The sequence below is a fragment of the Anopheles merus genome, unplaced genomic scaffold (assembly GCF_017562075.2).
Source record: "Anopheles merus strain MAF unplaced genomic scaffold, AmerM5.1 LNR4000017, whole genome shotgun sequence".
Classification (NCBI taxonomy): domain Eukaryota; kingdom Metazoa; phylum Arthropoda; class Insecta; order Diptera; family Culicidae; genus Anopheles; species Anopheles merus.
This window is the reverse complement of record NW_024427597.1, coordinates 186,411-212,199: the sequence shown is the minus strand read 5'-3', so window position 1 is coordinate 212,199 and position 25,789 is coordinate 186,411. Positions and strand designations below refer to the sequence as shown.

The window sequence follows — 25,789 nt, the reverse complement described above, 5'->3', positions numbered from 1 at the left end:
AGTCTTTCAATTGTTTTTTCTATGAACGGTATGGTCTGGGTGTGTTACTAAGGTGTGGATTGATTTGCTGATGTGTTTTAATGAACGTGTCGCAATGGTGTGATTTGGCATTCCGAAGTGTGTTACAATGTGTCTATAGCTGATAGTGTGTATTATAATAAGTTCTGTATAGCAGATATGCTACAGCATGTATTTCCAAATCATTGGCGGTAACAGAACAACGATACCCTCTTACCCAAAAAGAGGCGTTAGCCATAGTATGGTCAGTTGAACGGTTCAAATACTACTTAACGAGCATTAACTTTACCGTTTGGACCAACTCGGTTGCGAATATGTTTAATTTAATTTGTTTATTACTCGTTCAATGGATAACAATGGATCCGTGTGAATGTTCTTAAGTCTAATATTAGATTAAAATATGTAGTAAGATCATCTTAATAATTCGCTTCTAAGGCAGTTTTTAAAGGATTGCACTGAGGTTCCAAAATCAAACAAATGACGAACTTCGTTAAACACCCTAATCATGGAGTTGAGGGGGTCTCTAGATCCATATCCAGTTCGACTACGGTTCAGGGCAAGTAACGGACGAGAGCGAAGCTGAACAGCAGGCGCGTAAAAGTTTAACTGCTGGAGTAGGGAAGGACAGTCGATGTTACTTTGCAGTAAACCAGCCACAAATAGTTGTTGTGCGGTACGGCGTCGGATGTGGAGCGGTTGCAGTCCAAGGAGCAGAAGTCGCATTTCATAAGGTGGTAACTGACTGCCAGGTGGCCAAGGTAACAAGCGTGTTGCGTATCGGGATAAGCGACGCTGTATCGATTCCATTCTCTCAGAAAGTCTTTGGGTTGAGGGCTTCCAGACGACACAGGCGTATTCGAGTACCGGGCGGATAATACCACAGTATAACGCTTTGATGCAGACTGGGTCTTTGAAATCTCTTGTTATCCGAAACAACATGCCAAGCAATTGATTACCTCGGGTAATCACCTCGTCTGTTTGCTGGTCAAATGACAGCTTTGAATCAAGTATGACTCCGAGATCCTTCATAGCATTAGTGCGTTCTATTGGTAAACCGTTAACTGTGTAGCTGGTGCTCTTAATTTCTCGTGCTCGTGTGAATGAAATGACTCGGCATTTTTCAATGCAGAGGCTCAGGCGGTTTCGATTGCACCATTGGTGAAAATCGAGAAGGTATTGTTGTAGCTCGGAGTGGTCTGTGTCATTTTTTATCGTCATGTAGATTTTAATGTCATCTGCATACATTAAATGATTCGCTGCTGGTACTACATACGATAGGTCGTTGATGAACAGTACGAACAGTAGTGGACCCAGGTTGCTACCTTGTGGCACACCAGATGATGCAATGAAAGACCTTGAATGGCACCGTGAGAAAGATACAGCATACGATCGATTGACAAGGTACGATTCTAACCAGCATATTAAATTTCGCCCATTAAGCAGCCTTTAAATCCATATAAACTGCATCTGTTTGCATCCTGCTATCCATGTTAAGGAGACATTGTGATGTAAAGTCAACAAGGTTAGTAATCGTCGACCGCTTTGGAACGAAACCGTGTTGTTGAGGGCTAATATAGTGATATGAAGCCGTGAGTAAACTTGTTTGGATCACTTTCTCAAAAACTTTGGCTCCAGCACTGAGTGATGTTATGCCTCTATAGTTGGCTGCATCTTCCTTGTCACCTTTTTTAAATATGAGGACAATCTATGAACTCTTCCAAATAGAGGGGAATTCTCCTTGTTGCAGTGAAAAATTAAAAAATTTGGTGAAGATCGGCGCAATGGACTCACAGCATCGGCTGAGAATGATGGCAGGAATACCATCTGGGCCAGGACTAGCTTTGGGCTTGACTGCTTTGAGCACATTTAGAACAGATTCTTGCGATATATTAGTTAAATTAAGGTCGATGACATCATTAGGAGTATTAATTAAAGCGTTGGTGATAATATTGTCGTCCGTAGTTGAGATTGTGTATGCCTCCTCGTATCTACACGCAAATATATCACAAATGTCTGAAGCAGTTGAACCAGCTCGGTCATTGTGGAAAATCGATTTAGGTGTCACATTTGTACTATTGTGTTTCTTACGAAAACTCCAGAGAGCTTTGGGCCTTTTGATGAAATTCTTCTCCAACCGAGACAAGTAGCCACCGTAGCGTATTTTATTGTAACTACGGTACAAGCGAGTTGTTTCATTTAATATGCTTTTGTTGACAGGTGATCGGTACGTCGTATATTTTTTTAATGCAGCTTCCTTAGCTCTTTTGAGTTTTTTTAGATGGCGGTCAGACCAAGCAGGGCCGCTCTTTGGTGTGATAATTGGTACACACGAATCAAACGAGGATAAAAGAAAGCGTATAAATATCGATAAAGCTTCATCAACCGAATTAAACTGGCTAATTCTGAACTGGCTATTAAAATTAGTTTTGAGCTCATCAAGCCGAGTAAAATTGGTTTTATAAAAATTCATCCTAGGTCTACTTGCTTGAGTCAGTGTAGGGTTAGGCATTGTGCTTGGAATTCGAACCGTTAAATCGATGGCTGGATGGTACAGGTCAGGAGAGACTAGTGGTGTTGGGCAGGGGTGCAAATCGATGCAGTAAGTTGCGGCAATAAAATTTGCGAATACTAAGTCGAGCTGCCGGTTAAGCGAGTTTTTGATACAGCTTATTTGATAAAGATCGCTAGCGTTAATTTCATCCAAAACCGGGATCTGACCGAAGATGATGAATTTGCCACATAGTGCGCGAACGATGATGAGTGACCAAATGTTTGTTGTGATAGGTGACCACGATACTGCCGAAAAATTAAAATCTTCAAACAAAAATATTACATCATTAGTTTTTGCATGGTTTATTATTGCACTTACACTTTCAATCACAGATGTAAGAGTATTGTGTCGTTAGATAGATTAGGAGGAATGATAAAGAGTCCCGATGAATATCGTGCAAGATGATAGGCGAACGGTAACGTCACACTTGCTCAAGTGAGTTACGAGGTAGAGTGAGTTCACGGGTGTTCTTTAAAGGATGGCGGGTTGGCCAGATCACGACAACATGCAACGGCATTGCAAGTCTAAACCGCCTCAGGTAAACCTCTCCCCTTAGTGTCCGAATTTTCCTGCGATATCTCTTTTCGAGACTTAACGACTGGTAGAGAAGCAGTTGCTAAGACTTCAACGTTTCGATTCGGGTGCTTTGTATCCATATTGTCCGAGGTTTTGACCTTGCTCAAGGTGTTGAAGGATTTTTCCTAGGTGAGGATCCTTGTGTGTTTCTCGAGCAATGTGCTCTGCTCTTACTGGCAGTTGTTCGATTTGGACATGCGCCAATTGTTCAAAATCGTCGCCTGAGCTTCTTCTCTCGTCTTTGAATTGAATTTAAAATTTTGTAAATTTACGTGCATACAATAGTGAAAGAACTTTTCACTGCCCACACGATTGCTAACGCCTCTTTGTCTATCTGCGGATACTTTTGCTTTATTTTGGACATCGTGCAGCTAGCATAAGCTATGGGGCGTTCCGTTCCGTCAGACAATCGGTGTGATAGTACGGCTCCCAAACCGGTTTTGCTGGCATCCGTGGCTAAGATGACGGGAAGTGTAGGATCGTATTGTACCAAGACTTGCGGTGAGATTAGCGCTTCCTTAATATCTTGGTAGGCTTCATCCGCGTCGTCATTCAAGCTGCAGCTCTTCCGGGGTGTTTGGACGTGGAGCATCACGGATTGCGGCAATGTGTTTGTCGGATTTGTGCAACCCATGGCGATCGATCTTGTGACCAAGACACTCTAACGAAGGAACGGCAAATACACATTTCGCTCGGTTAAGCCGGAGTCCGTTATCTTTCAGTTTCTGCAGTGTACCTTTGAGGGTTTCGAGAAGGTTGTCGAAATTGGCTGCGGCTACGATTGTGTCGTCGTAAAAATTGACCACGTTGTTTAGGTCTTGCAGAACGCTTTCCATACGCCTTTGCCATATTGCTGGGATATTGGCGGCTCCATACACTGCTCTGGTCGGTCGGATGAAACCATGTGTAACAGTGTTTAGCGTAAGGACGTGCTTGAAATCATCGTCTATAGGAAGGTGCGTGTATGCATCGGTTAAATCGAGATGACAAAAGAAGGCAGCTCCCTGGAGTTTGTTAAAAATGTCCTCGACCTTCGGGATGGGGTGTTCATCGACTATCATGCGAGGATTAACAGTCGGTTTGTAATTACCCGTAATTCTGATGATCCCGTTCTTTTTAACAACGATGTGTGTGGGTGAAGCCCATTCGGAGTAGTCAACTCGTTCGTAAAAACCTGCTGCAATCTTTTTGTTGATTTCTGCTGCGTAACGCTCTCGCAGAGAAAGTGGCACCTCTCTAGCCTTAGAAAAAATAGGTGTGGCGCCAGGCTTTAGATGTACTTTTGCCGGAGGACCAATTAGCTTTCCAGGGGTATCGCTAAAAACTTCTCGAAAATTTTCCAAAAGATCATTGAGTTTCGATTTTTGAATGGCTGATGGTTCTGTGTCAGTGACTGATTGGACAGAAACATTAGGAGCAAACATGGAATTTATATCGATCTGATCTGAAAACTGCGCGATCCATTCTCTACCGAATAACGGCTCGGATGTTCCCGAAACAACATAAACGTTTAGTTTTCTATTGGCAGACCCCATGGCTACGTTGACTGGCAAACGTCCTAAACAGGTGATGCTGTGACCTGAATAGCTAGAAAACTGTCGTTCGGATGGAAGTAAACGGAATTGTTTTTTAATTGTTTTCAGCTTTGCTTCCGAAATAATACCGCATGGGGCTCCTGTGTCAAGCTCCATGTGTAAAGGATGTCCATCGATCGTAACTTCTACCATTTTCTTCCCGGATGGCGAAGTTGTTTGTAGGGCATTTAGCGTTTGTACGTAATCGATGGAGGCTTCTGGGCGGGTGTTTACGGGATTAATAGAATCTTCATCGCGGTTAGTTTTCCGAGATCTACACACTTTAGAAATGTGTCCCTTTTTGTTGCACGTGTTGCAACGAGCATCACTAAAACGACATTGATTTCGAAGGTGGTTTCCACCACAACCATTGCACCTACCTGGATTTGTTGTACCTTGTTTTGGTTTACCTTGGGACGCTTCTCGCCGCGTTGACTTGCTGGGCTTCGACGTAGCACGAGATGCAGGTGTCTTCTTTGTCTTCGGCTGCTCGTAACCCAACTTATTCGTTGATTCGACGGACGGCATCCCTGCGTTAACCTCCTGCGCGGTGTTGTGTGTTGCTTCTAGCGTGCTGGCGATCTCACATGTATCTTTAAAGGTTACTGGATTCTTTGCGATAATCTCGTCGCAAATACCGTTCCATTAGTCCGTGTAGCAATTGTTCGATGAGCATGCGGTCCTAGAATTCTCCGTAATCACAATGAGCAGCTCCCTGCTTCAGGCGTAGTGTGAATTGTGCGATGCTTTCCCCTTGCTGCTGCGTAATTTGCCGGAACTTGATGCTTTCGACAAACTTATTGCGCTGTTTGTCAAAATGCGTTTCGAGCGTTTTCCGGAGATCCTTGTACAGAATCAATTGCGGTAGCTTCGGTGCAATCAGGAACTTTAGCGCGTTGTTTAACTCGGCTCCCATGTGGACTCTCGCGTAATCGGCGTACTTTTCGGTAGGGATACCGTTCAGCTGCAGGGCCCATTCCATTCTGTCGGAATAGTCGCAGACGGTCCCTTCGGTGGTGCGATAAGCTGGATGAGAAAATGACGGTGCCCGTGACGTCGAGGGTGTTGCATCTTGGCGTGCTTCCCCTGCCGCTGATCCGATGGCTGTTTTTAGGGCTTCCGCGATCATGCGGGATAGCGTAGCCATAGACGATGGATCTAGTGTCGTCATTTTAAAGTAGGTTTTTCTCACAGTGAATCTCTCACAAGGGTAATGTACGTTACAGACTGTGGACCGTAAATCCGGAACTTCTGACACCAAATGTTCTGTATTTACTGTTGTGAGTTCACTGATTTATTAGAAAATTACTTCGGGTTTACAAAATTCGTTTTATACGCGATAACAATGGCAATCGGAGAGAGAGAGAGGAAAAAAAGCGCGGACGCAAGCGGCGTGGTCTGCTTGGATGACAGCTGTTAACGTCTGTCACTTATCCTGCGTTCACATACATAACAATTACCCTTTGGATTATGCAATGCTCCTGATATCTTTCAAGAAATACTTCAGACAGTTGTACTTGCAGATTGCCCCGGAACGGTAAACTATCTTGATGATATCCTTGTATTCGGCAATACGAAGGAAGAACACGACGATAATCTTCGCTTTCACGTCTACAGAAAAACAATGTGTTATTCAACTCCAGTAAATGCGTTTTCGGTAAACAAACGGTTAAATTCTTAGGTTTCTTACTTTCTCACGATGGGTGGCGAGTCGACAAAGACAAGAGAAAAGCCATTGATGGGTTTCGACGGCCAGAAACATTATCAGAAGTTAAGAGCTTCTTAGGTCTCATTAATTTCCTCGAAAGATTCACTCTTCGTAGAGCAGAGAGAACTAAACATTTAAGAGCTCTTTCAAATTCATCATCATTTTATTGGACTGAATTAGAAGAATTTGAGTTCATTGATATAAAGAACGCAGCTATAAATTCAATCGACAAATTGGGTTATGTTGATCACAAGGACAGAACAGAATTATTCGTGGATGCGTCACCATTCGGTCTCGGAGCAGTTCTTGCCCAATTCAATTCTGCAGGTGTACCTCGTGTAATAGCATTGTAGTAGGTTAAGCGATAGCTACGGTCGCCATATGATGAGCGTACAGCTGTACCTCAAGTACCGTCGCGGTAGGTCAGTTCTTACTGACATGAGCCGAGGTGGAATAGCACTTTGTTCGAAGCGGACTTTTCAACACTTGATCGTCCAGGCGATCATAGAAACCTTTAGGAGGTTTCCCTTACTGGAAACGTTGGAGTTTAGAAACCTTACCTTGGGAAGGGGGACATAACTAAACTCTTGAAATAAATTGGAAGGCGAAGATTTTAGGAAGCGTAACGTCCTATCTTGGCAGTCCGGACGAATCTGACTTGCCACTGTCGGAATTGGTTTTATTTATACTCAATATGTTTCGTACATTTGGGTTTGGAATGTGTTTTTGTCCTAATTAAAGGTTTTAGATATGAGTTGCAATTCATACATTGTATTGGATTGAGGTGTCTGTCAATTTGTGCCTATGCTGCGCTTTCAGTGTTTTTACAAAGGTTCTGGAAAGTTTCAACTGTTCTAGCCAAGGAACGAGTGCGTTGGTCGATCTTTGCCTACGCAGCGCTTTTAGCGTTAAGTTGCTATGCGTTCTCAGTTTGTCTATTTTGCTACAATAACGCTTGAATTGCTTTGGTTGCGCGTTTCGGTTGTTTTCGATGAAAGTCTTTCAATTGTTTTTTCTATGAACGGTATGGTCTGGGTGTGTTACTAAGGTGTGGATTGATTTGCTGATGTGTTTTAATGAACGTGTCGCAATGGTGTGATTTGGCATTCCGAAGTGTGTTACAATGTGTCTATAGCTGATAGTGTGTATTATAATAAGTTCTGTATAGCAGATATGCTACAGCATGTATTTCCAAATCATTGGCGGTAACAGAACAACGATACCCTCTTACCCAAAAAGAGGCGTTAGCCATAGTATGGTCAGTTGAACGGTTCAAATACTACTTAACGAGCATTAACTTTACCGTTTGGACCAACTCGGTTGCGAATATGTTTAATTTAATTTGTTTATTACTCGTTCAATGGATAACAATGGATCCGTGTGAATGTTCTTAAGTCTAATATTAGATTAAAATATGTAGTAAGATCATCTTAATAATTCGCTTCTAAGGCAGTTTTTAAAGGATTGCACTGAGGTTCCAAAATCAAACAAATGACGAACTTCGTTAAACACCCTAATCATGGAGTTGAGGGGGTCTCTAGATCCATATCCAGTTCGACTACGGTTCAGGGCAAGTAACGGACGAGAGCGAAGCTGAACAGCAGGCGCGTAAAAGTTTAACTGCTGGAGTAGGGAAGGACAGTCGATGTTACTTTGCAGTAAACCAGCCACAAATAGTTGTTGTGCGGTACGGCGTCGGATGTGGAGCGGTTGCAGTCCAAGGAGCAGAAGTCGCATTTCATAAGGTGGTAACTGACTGCCAGGTGGCCAAGGTAACAAGCGTGTTGCGTATCGGGATAAGCGACGCTGTATCGATTCCATTCTCTCAGAAAGTCTTTGGGTTGAGGGCTTCCAGACGACACAGGCGTATTCGAGTACCGGGCGGATAATACCACAGTATAACGCTTTGATGCAGACTGGGTCTTTGAAATCTCTTGTTATCCGAAACAACATGCCAAGCAATTGATTACCTCGGGTAATCACCTCGTCTGTTTGCTGGTCAAATGACAGCTTTGAATCAAGTATGACTCCGAGATCCTTCATAGCATTAGTGCGTTCTATTGGTAAACCGTTAACTGTGTAGCTGGTGCTCTTAATTTCTCGTGCTCGTGTGAATGAAATGACTCGGCATTTTTCAATGCAGAGGCTCAGGCGGTTTCGATTGCACCATTGGTGAAAATCGAGAAGGTATTGTTGTAGCTCGGAGTGGTCTGTGTCATTTTTTATCGTCATGTAGATTTTAATGTCATCTGCATACATTAAATGATTCGCTGCTGGTACTACATACGATAGGTCGTTGATGAACAGTACGAACAGTAGTGGACCCAGGTTGCTACCTTGTGGCACACCAGATGATGCAATGAAAGACCTTGAATGGCACCGTGAGAAAGATACAGCATACGATCGATTGACAAGGTACGATTCTAACCAGCATATTAAATTTCGCCCAAGTCCCAACTTATTCATCTTGGCTAAAAGGATGTTGTGATCGATGCTATCAAAAGCAGCCTTTAAATCCATATAAACTGCATCTGTTTGCATCCTGCTATCCATGTTAAGGAGACATTGTGATGTAAAGTCAACAAGGTTAGTAATCGTCGACCGCTTTGGAACGAAACCGTGTTGTTGAGGGCTAATATAGTGATATGAAGCCGTGAGTAAACTTGTTTGGATCACTTTCTCAAAAACTTTGGCTCCAGCACTGAGTGATGTTATGCCTCTATAGTTGGCTGCATCTTCCTTGTCACCTTTTTTAAATATGAGGACAATCTATGAACTCTTCCAAATAGAGGGGAATTCTCCTTGTTGCAGTGAAAAATTAAAAAAATTTGGTGAAGATCGGCGCAATGGACTCACAGCATCGGCTGAGAATGATGGCAGGAATACCATCTGGGCCAGGACTAGCTTTGGGCTTGACTGCTTTGAGCACATTTAGAACAGATTCTTGCGATATATTAGTTAAATTAAGGTCGATGACATCATTAGGAGTATTAATTAAAGCGTTGGTGATAATATTGTCGTCCGTAGTTGAGATTGTGTATGCCTCCTCGTATCTACACGCAAATATATCACAAATGTCTGAAGCAGTTGAACCAGCTCGGTCATTGTGGAAAATCGATTTAGGTGTCACATTTGTACTATTGTGTTTCTTACGAAAACTCCAGAGAGCTTTGGGCCTTTTGATGAAATTCTTCTCCAACCGAGACAAGTAGCCACCGTAGCGTATTTTATTGTAACTACGGTACAAGCGAGTTGTTTCATTTAATATGCTTTTGTTGACAGGTGATCGGTACGTCGTATATTTTTTTAATGCAGCTTCCTTAGCTCTTTTGAGTTTTTTTAGATGGCGGTCAGACCAAGCAGGGCCGCTCTTTGGTGTGATAATTGGTACACACGAATCAAACGAGGATAAAAGAAAGCGTATAAATATCGATAAAGCTTCATCAACCGAATTAAACTGGCTAATTCTGAACTGGCTATTAAAATTAGTTTTGAGCTCATCAAGCCGAGTAAAATTGGTTTTATAAAAATTCATCCTAGGTCTACTTGCTTGAGTCAGTGTAGGGTTAGGCATTGTGCTTGGAATTCGAACCGTTAAATCGATGGCTGGATGGTACAGGTCAGGAGAGACTAGTGGTGTTGGGCAGGGGTGCAAATCGATGCAGTAAGTTGCGGCAATAAAATTTGCGAATACTAAGTCGAGCTGCCGGTTAAGCGAGTTTTTGATACAGCTTATTTGATAAAGATCGCTAGCGTTAATTTCATCCAAAAACCGGGATCTGACCGAAGATGATGAATTTGCCACATAGTGCGCGAACGATGATGAGTGACCAAATGTTTGTTGTGATAGTGACCACGATACTGCCGAAAAATTAAAATCTCCAAACAAAAATATTACATCATTAGTTTTTGCATGGTTTACTATTGCACTTACACTTTCAATCACAGATGTAAGAGTATCTGTGTCGTTAGCTCGATTAGGAGGAATGTAAACAGTCCCGATGAATATCGTGCAAGAAGATAGGCGAACGGTAACCCACACTTGCTCAAGTGAGTTACGAGGTAGAGTGAGTTCACGGGTGTTCAATAAGGATGAGCATGCGATCAGTGCGCCACCACCACGAGTATGCATACTATTAGACAAGCTACGATCACATCTATACACCGAATAGCCCGGGTCAAACAGTAGCGATGATGGAATTGAATTGTCAAGCCAGGTTTCGGTGAGTATTATTATCTGATATTTAGCGTCCAATGTGTTCAATCCGAATTCTGTGAGTTTGGTACGTAGTCCTCTAACATTTTGGTAGTGAAAATGTATATCACATGGTTTCAAAGCAGTGTCAGTCGGTTTGGCATGTGAAATGTTTTTAATATCGCCGACTGAAAACATTTTCAAGTGAGTTGCTGTGTTAGTGCGTGCGTGGTCATTACATGAAGTGTTAGTGTGCGAATAGCGACTGGCTGATGCTTCTTGTGTGCGTAAGCTTCATGAGCTGTGTTCGTGATGAACGTCATTGTTTTGAGCCGTACGATCAGCTGGGATAGGTGAATGCTCCCTATCGCGCACTATTGGTTGTACATTACTAGGTGATGAACTATTTGGCTTTTCATTGATGGTTTGCTCTGCCGGTTTCAGAATATTATCGATAGGCACTGCATTGTTGCTTTGAAGTGGGGTTTCATGTGCATTCATCGGTGTGAGACAAGCCAAAGTATGGGATGAGGCTGGACGGTTATCACGTAGTATAAATTCACGTACACGTAGATTAGAAGGCCAAACCGAGGACGATAACGCAGTTTCACGAAGGTGAGCCGGGATGCGAACCTTAAACGACATCGGTCTAGCCAAAGTAGTGTCGAAATTTTTGCCCATCAAGCTAAATGCAATGACGTCGGTTGTGGCCAGCCGTCGTTTCACAGATTCCACGACTTGTTCACAGGAAGTGCCAGGTGCAATGTTAGCTAAATGAAGCCACATTTTGGGTACAAAGCGGTTTTGAACGGTTGGAAGGTTTGGAGAATCGTTATCCGTGCCATAAATAGCAATTGGCTGGCGAGAAGTGATGTTATTTGTGATGTTAATATTGTTGTGCTCAGCAAGTGACGGTACGGCTATGTTATTGTTGATATTGTTATTATTGATGTTTGTTGTTCTTTTGGCGACAAGCGAGATAGCAGGTGAAGTGTTTGTAGCACTGACCAACTCGGAGAATAATCTCTTCGCTGGTAAAACTCTGCGCAATTTGGCAGGAGGGTGACTGCTCAGTGGTGTTCTCTTCTGCGATTCATTAAGCTGCGATAGACCAGTACGAATTTCTTTTGCTAGAGGTTCAAGTGCAGATTTGAGACTATTGGCGACGGCATCCATTGTTGTTTGTATGCTCGACTGGGCCAAAGCTTGTTTGATGTATTTAGTGCGAGGATTAATAATCACATTGTTGCACGCCAGGCAGCACCAGTGGAGTTGTTGGTATTCGTTGATTAGCTTCGGTGCATTCTCAGGAATGCGCGAACAGCGGATGTGGAACGGTGAGTTACAAATATAACAGCTAATCAGGTCTTCGGTGATCTCGGTTGCGCAAGAGTTGCAAGTATGCTCCATTTTGAAAAGGAATCCACAGGTCGATACCTTGACCGGTTAATAGACGCACTACGCGGGTGATGCGACCGACGAGCAACTGAAGAAGAACCAGCACAATTGCTAAAAGTATGTATAATACTGTAGCATAGGTTCGACACCCGACACTATTAGACTTAGCAAATTAGAATTAGATTAGAATAGCAAAGACACAATTATTAGTATAACATCCGCTATAATTATCTGCAGTAAATTCATTACATCCTAGACACAAACCGCACTAAGGCTAGAATGAAACAGCTAATGATAGAATGAAATAGCATGATAAGTGGCGTGATCGTATTCACCAACACACTAAAAAGAAATAGTTTTTACAAGTATAAAATTTTAGATTAAACATTATCAGAACATAAATTACTGTAATTAGATGCACACAAATATTAGACATAAAAGTGCAATATGTTCTAATCCGAACCAACTAGATAAATAGGGAAAATTTAATAGAGTTCATCCAATTGCGCAGTAGGATAATACACATGGAAGGACGATGTTACCTAATGTACGCAAAAAGTCACGTACGCATAATGCGATAGATAGAGCAGGATAATAAATTGTAATCATGCATAACGGAGCGGATAAGCTAAATATGCCCATAAGCGCAATGTAATTATTTTGTATAAAAGGAAGCTCGCGCGTAGCTAGAAGAGAGTTGTTGTATCAGTAAAATCACGCAGTCCAGTCCGCCGCGCAAAATTTAGTCCGCAAATCAATAGAAGCCAACCACGCTATTAAGTTTAAGTAAAGTGGCAAAAATAAAGTGAGTTTATATAAAAGTGCAAATACAATCCGTCTTTAGTTTGGAACGGCACTAAGTGATGACAAGTTCACTACATGGCGACCGTGACACAGAGCCAAAGCAAAGGAATACGAACAAAACACTGAAGTAAGCATAACGAAAGGCTGCAGGTTATAAAAATCCCGTTGGACACGGTATGTAAACACTATGGTAAAATTTATATTTTGAAAACAAAAATACCATAGCGCGAAAAGCGGACGAAGGTATGTGTAAAAAGTATCGCAACAATCGCGAGTGCAAATTCGTCGTAAACACTATTATGCACAATACATATACACTAAGCTCACAAACACTAAAGTATTCGGCATAGATGTACGTTTAGATCACATTACACTTATAAACACAAAAGCCGATACGCGTCGTAAAGTGAGATGCAATAATGTGCAGTGACACCAATACAAATTAGTTCCGTGATACAACAACTGTGAAAAAACTCACCCGAAACTGCATGAATATCCCGAAACATCACCAATACAGTGCTAAAAATGAAATCAAATGTGAATTAAAAGCAACAACAATTACACATGCAGTGACACATAAATACCGAACCGGAATACTAATCAGAATAGTGCACAAGAAAGTGTGAAACTAAGTGCGCTAAGTGAAACCGAACTGAACAATCCCATAATCGCAGCAGCAGCAGCACTTCCACAACGAACAACACGAGGAAAGTGTTAAGAACGATAGAACGCGAGCAACAATACGCGAGGAAGCAGTCAACGACGCCATCGCAGTATACACATCGAGCAGCTGTTAAACTACACATCGTGCATGCCGTAGGACACGCAAACGATAAGTTTCGTTAAGTCAGGTATTGTAAAATTAACACTATGGGATATATATGAATCTTCAGTAAAAAAAAATAATAATATATATATAAAAAAAAATTATAAAAAAATAAGTAAATAAAAAAAAATAAAAAAAAATAGGAACAATTATAGTTTTTGCGAAATAATTTTATTGGACTTAAACGTTAATTAATTATGTTATTTATTATGATTGTCGTTATTATTTAATGGATCGAATTTAATGAGTAAGTTAAAGGATAAATTATTCCAGTTAAGGTTAATACAACATAAATTAGAGTATTTACCAAAGAATTTTAGAGTTTGTACAGTAAGTAAATATAAAATTTTGGCTAGAGAACTATTAACATCCATACAATCGGATTTGATAGAGCTCGGAGAAGCCATAAGTGAAGAGTATTTAAACAAAATTAACAGTGAAACCAACGAATGCTTTTCAGCGATTGAGTTTCGCATAAACAATTACCAAATGACAAACGATTCCCAAACAGAAAAAATGGCGCATTTCGATATTAAAATTGCAACATCTCTTGTTCAAACATATGATGGATCAAAAGAGAATCTTGACATTTTCATAGATTCTGTAAACTTACTTAAAGAGATTACTCCAAATGATCAAAAGGTAATGCTGGTAAAATTTATCAAAACACGAATAACAGGGAAAGCCAGAATAGGATTACCACGAGATCTGGACAACATCGATGAAATTCTAGAAAATATAAAAGTAAGATGTGAAGAAAAAACAAATCCCGAAAAAGTCATCAACCAATTAAAAACTATCCAAGCAAGACAAACCACTAAAATTTGTGAAGATGTCGAAATCTTAACTAGCAAATTAAAAGGACTTTATCTAGAACAAAAAATTCCCGAAGAAGTAGCAAACAAAATGGCTGTTAAAGTTGGAATTGACACACTTAAAGAAAAAATTTCCAACTCTGAAACAAAAATTCTACTTAAAGTCGGACAATACCCAACAATTACAGCAGCTACACAAAAGGTATTAGAAAATGAAATCGAAAACAATAATTCAAATCAAGTTTTAGCCTTTACTAGAAACCAAAATTTTTCCACAAATAATTTCAAAAGATTTCCTAACAGCAAAACAATAAATTATAATAGATATAACTCGAACCCAAACTTCCAAAACAGAACTAACAGGAGGTATTATGAAAGTCCAAATTCAAATAGAACGAACCCAAATACATATACCCCAAATAGAAACAGAGATAGACATTTCTATAGGAACCCTAGACAATATAATCAATTTGGAAGACAAAATACACAGCCCAATAACTTCTCAAATCAACAAGCTCGTAGAATATTTACTACTGAAGCTGAAGAAGAAGAGGAACAGAATAATTTTTTAGGCCAAGCCCGGCAGGAATAGAACAGCTGCCGGTAATGACATTGAATTTATCTGCCAATAATTCAACTACAATTAAAGTAGAAAAAGCTGCAAATAAGTATAGTTCATTATTTATAGACACAGGAGCAGCAGTTTCATTATTTAAAATAGGAAAAATTAGATCTCAGCATGAGATAGATAGCAATAACAAAGTTAGACTTACAGGAATTACTAATAACTCTTTAATTACCTATGGTACAATTAGTTCAAATTTAATATTTAACAACGCAACAGTTAGTCATAAATTTCACTTGATTCCAGATATTATAGAAATAGAAGCCGATGGAATTTTAGGAAGAGATTTCTTTACAAAATATAAATGTAAGATAGATTATGAATATTATTTGTTAAATTTTGATATCAATGGAATCTCAATATCTCATCCTATAGAAGACAATTCACTCTTAATTCCAGCAAGAAGTGAAATTATTCATAAAATAGATTTAAAGAATTTAAAAAAAGATTCAGTAGTTCATGCACAGGAAATAACAACAGGAATATTTTGCGCTAATACAATAGTTTCCAAGAATAATCCATGTATAAAATTTATTAATACTACTGAAAAAGATACTATTATTAACACGAAATTTTTCAAACCTACAATACAGCCAATTAATAACTTTGAAATTTATAAAGTAGCAGAAACTAAAACAAATATGCATAGAGTTAAAGAAATATTAAGCAAAATCAATTTAAAAAATTATCCAGATATTATTAGTCAAGAAATAAGTAAACTAGTAAATAAATTTTCTGATTTATTTTGTTTAAATGAAGACCCAATTACAACTAATAATTTTTATAAGCAAACAATTACTCCTAAAGACAATATTCCTGCATATATACCCAACTATAAACAAATTCATTCGCAAAGCAAAGAAATAGATCAGCAAGTAAATAAGATGTTAGAAAATAATATAATAGAAAACTCCGTTTCCCCTTACAATTCACCAATTCTGCTTGTCCCCAAGAAAACAGGAAACGATAAGAAATGGAGATTAGTAGTCGATTTTAGGCAATTGAACAAAAAGATATTACCAGATAAGTTTCCACTTCCGAGAATAGACACAATATTAGACCAATTAGGAAATGCAAAATATTTCAGCACTCTAGATCTGATGTCAGGTTTTCATCAGATCCCTTTGGAAAAAGAATCGCGAAAATATACAGCATTTTCTACACCAAAAGGACATTATCAATTCACAAGACTGCCTTTTGGACTAAACATAAGTCCTAACAGTTTTCAGCGTATGATGGCAATAGCAATGGCTGGCCTCACACCTGAAATATCATTCATTTATATCGATGATATTATAGTAATAGGAAGCTCAATGAAAAATCATATAGAAAATCTTACACAAGTATTTAATAGATTACGATACTACAATCTTAAATTGAACCCAGAGAAGTGCAAATTCTTTAAATCAGATGTTACATATCTTGGACACAAAATAACGGACCAGGGAATATACCCTGATGAAACCAAATTCGAAACAATAAGAAAGTTTCCTATACCAACTAACGCAGACGAAGTTAGAAGATTCGTAGCTTTCTGTAATTACTACAGAAAATTTATACAAAACTTTGCAAAAATTGCAAAGCCACTAAATGATTTATTAAAGAAAGGCACACTTTTTGAATGGAAAAAGGAACAACAAACAGCATTTGATTCATTAAAGGAGCATCTGCTATCTCCAACCATTCTTAAATACCCAGACTTTAGCAAAGATTTTATTATAACTACAGACGCATCAAACTTTGCGTGCGGAGCAGTTCTCTCCCAAATCACACATGGGCAAGATTTTCCTATTGCATTCGCAAGTAAAATTTTTACTAAAGGCGAAAAGAATAAGAGTATAATAGAAAAAGAATTAGTAGCTATACACTGGGCAGTAAATCATTTTAAACCATATGTTTATGGACGGAAATTTACAATCAGAACAGACCATAGACCACTGGTTTATCTCTTTGGTATGAAAAATCCAACGTCAAAATTAACCAGAATTAGACTAGATCTGGAAGAATTTGATTTCACAATACAATTCGTAGCTGGAAAAAGTAATGTTGCAGCAGACGCATTATCACGAATCGTGTACAATTCAGATGAGTTGAAAGAATTGATCCCAAAAACTAAAGAGGAGGATATTAAAAGCATTAAAAACAATTCAATTATGGTAGTTAACACAAGAGCAATGGTAAAGGCGCAAAAGAAAGTAAAGGATACACCAACAGCTGGAAGAAATAAAGAAGAAGTAACTAATCAAGTATTTTGGAAGACAGATAGACCGTCAGAAGTTAATAAGATTTTGAAAATTAAGTAAGAAGTTAAAAGAAATGGAATAGAAATCAAAGTATGTAGTCACAACTATAATAAGCAACTTGGAAAAAGGGTTATCCCTCTTAACAATTCTAAAGGCCAAAATGGAAGTCAAGAAATAGAACTTGCTCTTCTAGATATATGCCAAATTGCTAAGAAATTTAACCGAGACAAGTTAGCAATATCAGTTGAGGACAAATTATTCGAATATTACTCTCAATTAACCATAAAGGAAATAGTAGACACAGCAATTTTCGGTTACGAGATAATTTTGTTTGATCCACCTAAATGGATAACAAGTGAGAAAGAAAAGTTGAAAATAATGGAAGAATATCATGCCATACCCACAGGAGGTCATATAGGGCAATACAGATTATATTTAAAACTTGGAGAAATTTAAATGGAATAATATGAAGCAAGATATAATAAGTTACGTGCAGAAATGTGAAATATGCAAAGTCAGCAAAGTAAATAAGCACACAAAAGAAAAATCTATAATCACATCAACTCCAGCAAAACCATTTACCATCATATCAATTGACACAGTTGGTCCATTACCCAAAACAATAAATAACAACAGATATGCAATTACGATTCAATGCGACCTATCAAAATATATAGTGATCATTCCAATTAAAAACAAAGAAGCAAACACGATTGCGAAAGCATTGGTTGAACATTTTATCTTGACTTATGGAAGCTTTTTGGAGCTTAGATCAGACCAAGGATTGGAATATAACAATGAGGTGTTAGGTAAAATAGCCCAAATTTTAAAAATAAAACAAACATTTTCAACGCCATATCATCCACAAACAATTGGAGCTCTAGAACGTAATCATAGAAGCTTAAATGAATACCTTAGAGCATTTACTAATGAACATCACGATGATTGGGATGATTGGATAAAATTTTATGAGTTTGTTTATAATACAACACCACATACAGAAACAAAATATACTCCGTTTGAATTAGTTTTCGGTAGAACAGCAAATCTACCACAAGAAATTTATAAACATAAAATCGATCCAGTTTATAATATAGAACAATATTACAATGAAATGAAATTTAAACTACAAAAGTCCAATGAGATTGCACGTAAGAACATAATTATAGAAAAAGAGAAAAAAAAAAGAAAAAGAATTAAATCAGCATATAAATCCCATAGATGTAAGCATAGGAGACTTGGTATACTTAAAAAATGAAAATAGAAAAAAATTAGATCCATTGTACTTAGGTCCATTTATAATTACGAATATTAAAGATCCAAATTGTACAATCAAGAATAGTCATACGCAAAAGACTACAACAGTACATAAGAACAGATTAATCAAGAACTAAATGAATAACGCAATTCTTTCGCTCATTCACTCAATCTTACGTTATTCACAAAAACGGGGGAGGTGTAGCATAGGTTCGACACCCGACACTATTAGACTTAGCAAATTAGAATTAGATTAGAATAGCAAAGACACAATTATTAGTATAACATCCGCTATAATTATCTGCAGAAAATCATTACATCCTAGACACAAACCGCACTAAGGCTAGAATGAAACAGCTAATGATAGAATGAAATAGCATGATAAGTGGCGTGATCGTATTCACCAACACACTCAAAAGAAATAGTTTTTACAAGTATAAAATTTTAGATTAAACATTATCAGAACATAAATTACTGTAATTAGATGCACACAAATATTAGACATAAAAGTGCAATATGTTCTAATCCGAACCAACTAGATAAATAGGGAAAATTTAATAGAGTTCATCCAATTGCGCAGTAGGATAATACACATGGAAGGACGATGTTACCTAATGTACGCAAAAAGTCACGTACGCATAATGCGATAGATAGAGCAGGATAATAAATTGTAATTATGCATAACGGAGCGGATAAGCTAAATATGCCCATAAGCGCAATGTAATTATTTCGTATAAAAGGAAGCTCGCGCGTAGCTAGAAGAGAGTTGTTGTATCAGTAAAATCACGCAGTCCAGTCCGCCGCGCAAAATTTAGTCCGCAAATCAATAGAAGCCAACCACGCTATTAAGTTTAAGTAAAGTGGCAAAAATAAAGTGAGTTTATATAAAAGTGCAAATACAATCCGTCTTTAGTTTGGAACGGCACTAAGTGATGACAAGTTCACTACAATACGTTGTGGGCAAGCCCACTACACAACTTTTTACTTAGAGAAAACTGATTGTTTGTTAAAATAACCGAAATACGGAAAATAAATCACGGAGCTATACGTAAACACGTCTGACTATGCCGATTTGACAGCTGACTCTTCGGCGGCGGTTTATCTTCGGCGGACAATATCGATCCGGAAAAAGATCTATTACTCGTGCCGAGTCGTGGGCTCTGCGGTTACAACCATTTAACTTTGAAACCCGATGTGTTCCTGGTGATCAGAATATTGCAGACGTTGTTTCACGATTGATTAGCAATTATCAAGCAGATGAACCCTTCGATGAAAACGATGATAAGCACATATTATACACGGTTGATGCATTTAACATGAGTATGACATGGTCAGAAATCCAACTAGCTTCAGAAGAAGACAAGGAGTTAGCTGAAGGGCGTTTGGCAATTCAAACAGGTCATTGGCCTCGTCATCTAAGAAGGTACGAATGTCTTGAAAAGCAATTGAGGAGTCTTGATGCTCTAGTTTTCAAAAACAACTTGATTGTATTACCTAAATATCTCCGGAAAAGGGCAATCGAAACATCTCACGAAGGACATGTTGGATGTGGAGCTACTAAAAGAATTTTACGCGAACATTTCTGGTGGCCCAATATGTCTAAAGAGGCCCAAGAATTCGTCAGTAATTGTGCTACTTGTCTAGCAATTTCCAGAAGAAATCCTCCTGTTCCTTTATCCAGTCGAGAGCTTCCACAAGGGCCATGGGAGAAATTACAAATCGATTTTTTATCTTTACAAGGATGTGGTTCGGAACATTTCTTGGTCTGTGTAGATACCTACTCTAGATTCTTACATGTCGTACATTTGAAATCCACTGATGCCAAGTCAACTAATATAGCGCTTTGTAATATATTTAAGCAATGGGGATTACCTAGTGTGATTCAAAGCGATAATGGGCCACCATTCAAAAGCAAAGAATTCATAGAGTTTTGGGAACAAAAAGGAGTTAAAATACATAAGTCGATTCCGTTAAGTGCACAATCTAACGGGGCCGTCGAACGTCAGAACCAGGGAATAATAAAGGCAGTTTCAGCGGCGAAAGTAGAAAAAAAGAATTGGAATGAAGCGCTTCAGGAATACGTACAGATACATAACACGCGTAAACATCACTCTAGGTTAAACGCGACTCCATTTGAGCTTCTTGTCGGATGGCGTTATAGAGGGACGTTTCCTGGTTTGTGGGAGAGAAAACCCGGTGTAGATAGAATGGATATAAGAGAAGACGATGCACATGCTAAATTAATTAGCAAAAAATATGCTGACGATAGACGAGGCGCGAAGGAAAGCAGTGTAAACGTAGGAGATAAAGTGGTAGTAGCTGTACCCCAAAGGACTAAAACTGATCGATTATTCTCTGAAGAGACCTTTACTGTTTTAACAAGAGAAGGAGCAAAGATTGTTGTTCGTGGTGAAAACGGGAATCAATTTGCTAGGAATATACAAGATTTCAAGTTATACCCCAGTAATGTAAACAATCACAATGAAGCGACAGATAATGATACTCAGGCCCCTAACGCAACAAGTACATCTGCTGCCTCATCAAGAACACAGAGAAATCGTTGTTAACCTGCTTGGTGGGACGAGATGGAGATGTATTAGGTGCCACAATTTCTTTCCTTATACATATAATTTTTTTTTCAAACTCAATTAAATACAAGCAGTGATAGTTATTAGTAAAATTGTTTTATTACTTAAGATAGATTTTTTAATTTATTGCACTGTTGAGAGTACGGAAGAAGTAGATTTTAGGGATTAGGATAGACAAGGAAGTGATAGATAGAGAGAGATAGGACGAGCGTGAAAGATCATTCGAGATGACAGGAAATACGAATAAACGTCAGTCGTGTTGGATTAATCAACGGAAGAGCATGACACCGTGTGTTCCTTAATTTCTTGAATCCGAAAGGTTGCTTTAAAGGATGGCGGGTTGGCCAGATCACGACAACATGCAACGGCATTGCAAGTCTAAACCGCCTCAGGTAAACCTCTCCCCTTAGTGTCCGAATTTTCCTGCGATATCTCTTTTCGAGACTTAACGACTGGTAGAGAAGCAGTTGCTAAGACTTCAACGTTTGAATGTAATCGAGCCAATCGAATATTCAGACTGGGCTGCACCAATCGTAGTTGTGCGAAAGGCGCAAACAGATGCTGACGGCGATCCTGTAGTACGCATATGTGCAGACTATTCGACAGGGTTGAATGAAAGGCTAGAAGCAAACAAATATCCGCTACCCACACCAGACGAGATCATTGCTAAACTAGCAGGAAGTCAATATTTCAGTACAATTGACTTATCCGACGCCTATTTGCAGATCGAGGTGGAAGAACAATCACAAAAAGGTCTAACCATAAACACACACAAAGGACAAGTACAAGCGTCTCCCACCAGGCGTAAAATCAGCTCCAGGGGCCTTCCAAAAGGTAGTTGACAACATGCTCAGCGACTTAGAAGGTGCCCAATCCTTCCTTGATGATATTTTGGTATTTGGACGAACACGTATAGAGCATGACAGAAACTTGGAACAAACACTAACAAAAATCCAAGAGTACGGGTTCAAATTGAAGGCAGAGAAATGCAAATTTCGAATGACACAAGTCAAATTCCTAGGCCATATTATCAGAGGGAAAGGTGTGTCAACAGATCCGGAGAAAGTAGCAGCCATAGCAAAGATGCCAGTTGTGAAGAACATATCAGAGCTACGATCATTTTTAGGGTTTGTGAATGACTATGCAAGATTCATTCGAGAAATGCATACATTGCGCAAACCACTAGATGAACTGCTGAAACAAAATGAAGCATGGAACTGGAACGACAACTGCCAAAAATCGTTTGATCGATTCAAAGAGATTCTACAGTCAGAACTTATGCTTACACACTTCAATCCAGAGCTAGAAATAATTGTAGCCGCAGACGCATCCAACAGTGGTATAGGTGCTACGATTAGACCCAGGTTCCCTGATAACAGTGAAAAGATCATTCAGCACGCATCACGATCATTAACACCAACGGAACAAAATGTTGCGTGCGAAGTGCATGCAGAATAAAAAATAAAAAAATGAAAAGACACAAGATCGGTGAATTTCCACGAAACGCCAGCCGTACCCCCCACGATGAACGTCGCTACCAGCACGCGCAGCACCGGTACCGTCTACACAAAGGATTGCTCGATGGATTGATCGATGCGGAATTTCTGGAATCGCCGGTGCGAACAGATGTCGCCGGGAGTGACAATGGAAACCGGGAGCGCGATGGGAGTTGGGGACAAACGGGAATGGGAGTGGGAGGAAAGGCGTAGAATTTTGGGTTAGTATCGTGCAGAAAAATTGTGAAAATTTTGGTATATAAAGGCGGCTCAAGCTGGAGCCAAATCAGATTCGAACGATAAGCCAAAGTGTTAAGAGCTTCATTTCATAACATCCGAAATAATCCGAATCTCAAGGAACGATCCCCCTTTCTGTTGCATAGACTCCCGAGGCAGCGAGGAGCACTAGCTGAAAGGCTTGGAGAATTCCCCGTTGTAGCCGTAGGAGCCGGAACCTTCGCCCGGCGGAGCCCCTCGGCCGCAACATTGGTGGCTCCAGAGAGGAGAGCCTCACCGTAAGATAGTGTCGTCGCGTCGTTGCTAGACCGGAGTGGACGAGCCGTGTAGCTACCGTGCTCCGTGTTACCAAGTGCGCCGTGGTCCCGAGTGTCCAGCCGCACCGGAAGGGTCGAGCCCAGAGTGTGCTTCTGGAACCGAAGTGTCCAGCCCATCCGTGACGTCGTCACATCATCATCATTGGACCGGATTGGAATAAAAAGCTAAGTCCGTGCTTCTGGCCAGAGTGTCCAGCCATCCGCGTCATTGAAGTGCGCCGTGGTCCCGAGTGTCCAGCCGCATCAATTTATGTTATTTGTCATACGTCCTTCTGTCATTGGACCGGATTGGAAAAAAGGGCTAAGTCCGTGCTTCTGGCCAGAGTGTCCAGCCATCCGCGTCGTTAAAGTGCGCCGTGGTCCCGAGTGTCCAGCCGCATCAATTTATGTTGTTTTGTCATACGACTGTCAGTCGTAGAATTGTCGTAAAAATGGCTAACAAGAAGAGCAATTACTTTGTTGAGAACAAAAACGGCGCATGTCGCCTGTGTACCGAACCAAACGGTGATAGTCCGTTTGTTAAGTGTGAAGAATGCGATCGATATTTTCACCTGGCCTGCGCCAAATTATCGGCGGTACCAACCGCAGAAGAAGAATGGTTGTGCATAAAATGCCAAGATATCAAAATCCAATACCAACAAGAAGAAAAGAAAAGCACACCAGATCAAGCCATACTAGAACTCGCCATGGTATTACAGAACAATAGTTTGGAAGCCAGCCGCCATACCAAGAAAACCACATTAGTAAACCTTCCAGAATTTGATGGGAAACCACAAGACTGGCCACATTTCAAAAAGACATTTGAAGACACAACAATTGAAGCAGGTTTTAGCAAGCTAGAAAACTTGAATCGTTTGCAACGATTTGTTAAGGGAGAAGCCGAAAAAGCAGTGCGTGCCTTACTCTTGGATCCGCAGAACGTTCCGGCCATCATGGCTCGTTTAGAAGAACAATTTGGAAGAGCGGACCAAGTATACAAAGAGCTATTGAAAGATGTGGTGAAAATAAAGGTCGAAGGACAAATGAAAATAATGGAGCTTTCTGACGCTCTTGATAACCTAGTTACAAATATAAAGATTTTAGGAAAAAGATCTTATTTGAATGATCCTCGACTCATCGATGAATTGTTGGCAAAACTTTCGATCGATAAACAACTGAATTGGGCACAGCACAAAGCCAGTCTAGAGGCAGCTAATTCCGAAGTAACGCTTGACCAGTTCAACGATTGGATGCACCAAATATCGAAGGCATTGCGAAGTCTGCCAAAAAGAACAGAGCGACCACAGAACAAGGTAATGTTCATAAATATCACAATCGCAAACCACCAGGAAATTCCCAGCAAATGAACATTGCTCAAAACTTGCACACAGTTTGTCGCTTGTGCAAAGGACAACATACGTTGCCAGAGTGTGAAAACTTTTTACAGAAAAACATTAGTGACCGAATTGCATTCACCACACAACACCATCTGTGTTTCACATGTCTCCTCTCCAGCGAGCATGTCCAAAGAAACTGCCCATTGTCCAAAGTATGTAGTGTGCAGGGATGTATTCGGCGGCATCATCCTCTGTTACATGAAGTGCCCCAGCCAATATATTATCACTATAACGACGTACGTGTTTACTACCAGATCGTTCCGATAACCGTACGCAATGGGTCAGTGGCTATGAAAACGTTTGCTTTCTTGGACGCTGGATCGTCACTAACACTGATGGAGGAAGATTTGGCAAACAAGTTAGGTTTACAAGGCCGGCAAGATCCATTAACAATGACGTGGACCCAAAATCTAACGGTAGAACAAGACACCAGTCGTCGAGTGCAACTTACGATTGTAAATGATCAAGGAAAAGAATTCCTATTGAAAGAGGTGCGAACCGTTAAAAATCTACAACTACCACAACAAACAATAGACACCAATAGATTACTTGCTCTTTACCCACACCTGAAAGGCATTAAAATAGAATCGTTTACAAACGCTTACCCTACCATCCTCATCGGCTTAAGTCACAGCCACCTTATCATGCCATTAGACCGCAGAATGGGCCGTCCAGAAGAACCGATGGCTATCAAAACAAAACTCGGATGGATAATATTCGGAAATGAGTACACACAACCGGCAACAAGATCGGATCATTTCATGGTACACAAAAACGAGGAAATAATGAATAGAATGATCCAACAATACTTCAGTACGGAACATTTTGGAGTGAAAGTGACAAAACCTCTTGTGCCCAAAGAGATAGAGCAAGCGAATAAAATTCTAGAAAAGACACTAGAGAAAAAGGATGGATATTATCAAGTGGGACTGTTGTGGAAACCAGAAGTGGCACACTTCCCAAATAGCTATCCAAACGCACTGAAACGCCTAGTAAGTTTGGAAAAGCAGTTGAATAAGAATAGAGAGCTGCAAGTTTGGGCAAAGAACACATTTGCAGATTACATACAGAAGGGTTATCTGAGAAAGTTGACGCCAAGCCAGGTTGCTATTGCAACACCAAAAACTTTCTATCTACCGCATTTCGTTGTAGTCAACCGAAACAAACCGATACCGAAACCACGAT

The 25,789-nt window shown here is 39.9% G+C and overlaps 1 protein-coding gene across 1 annotated transcript; it reads right to left on the bottom strand.

Annotated features, from left to right (window-relative positions):
- Nucleotides 1–3,519: 3,519 nt before the first annotated feature.
- Nucleotides 3,520–4,965, bottom strand: LOC121601013 (uncharacterized protein K02A2.6-like). Its single transcript, XM_041929799.1, has one exon. The coding sequence runs from the start codon at nucleotides 4,870–4,872 to the stop codon at nucleotides 3,694–3,696; it is 1,179 nt and encodes a 392-aa protein (XP_041785733.1). The 5' UTR covers nucleotides 4,873–4,965; the 3' UTR covers nucleotides 3,520–3,693.
- Nucleotides 4,966–25,789: the final 20,824 nt, after the last annotated feature.

Coding starts and splice junctions, on each gene's coding strand:
- LOC121601013 (XM_041929799.1), bottom strand. CDS start 4,872: ATGGTAGAAGTTACGATCGATGGACATCCTTTACACATGGAGCTTGAC.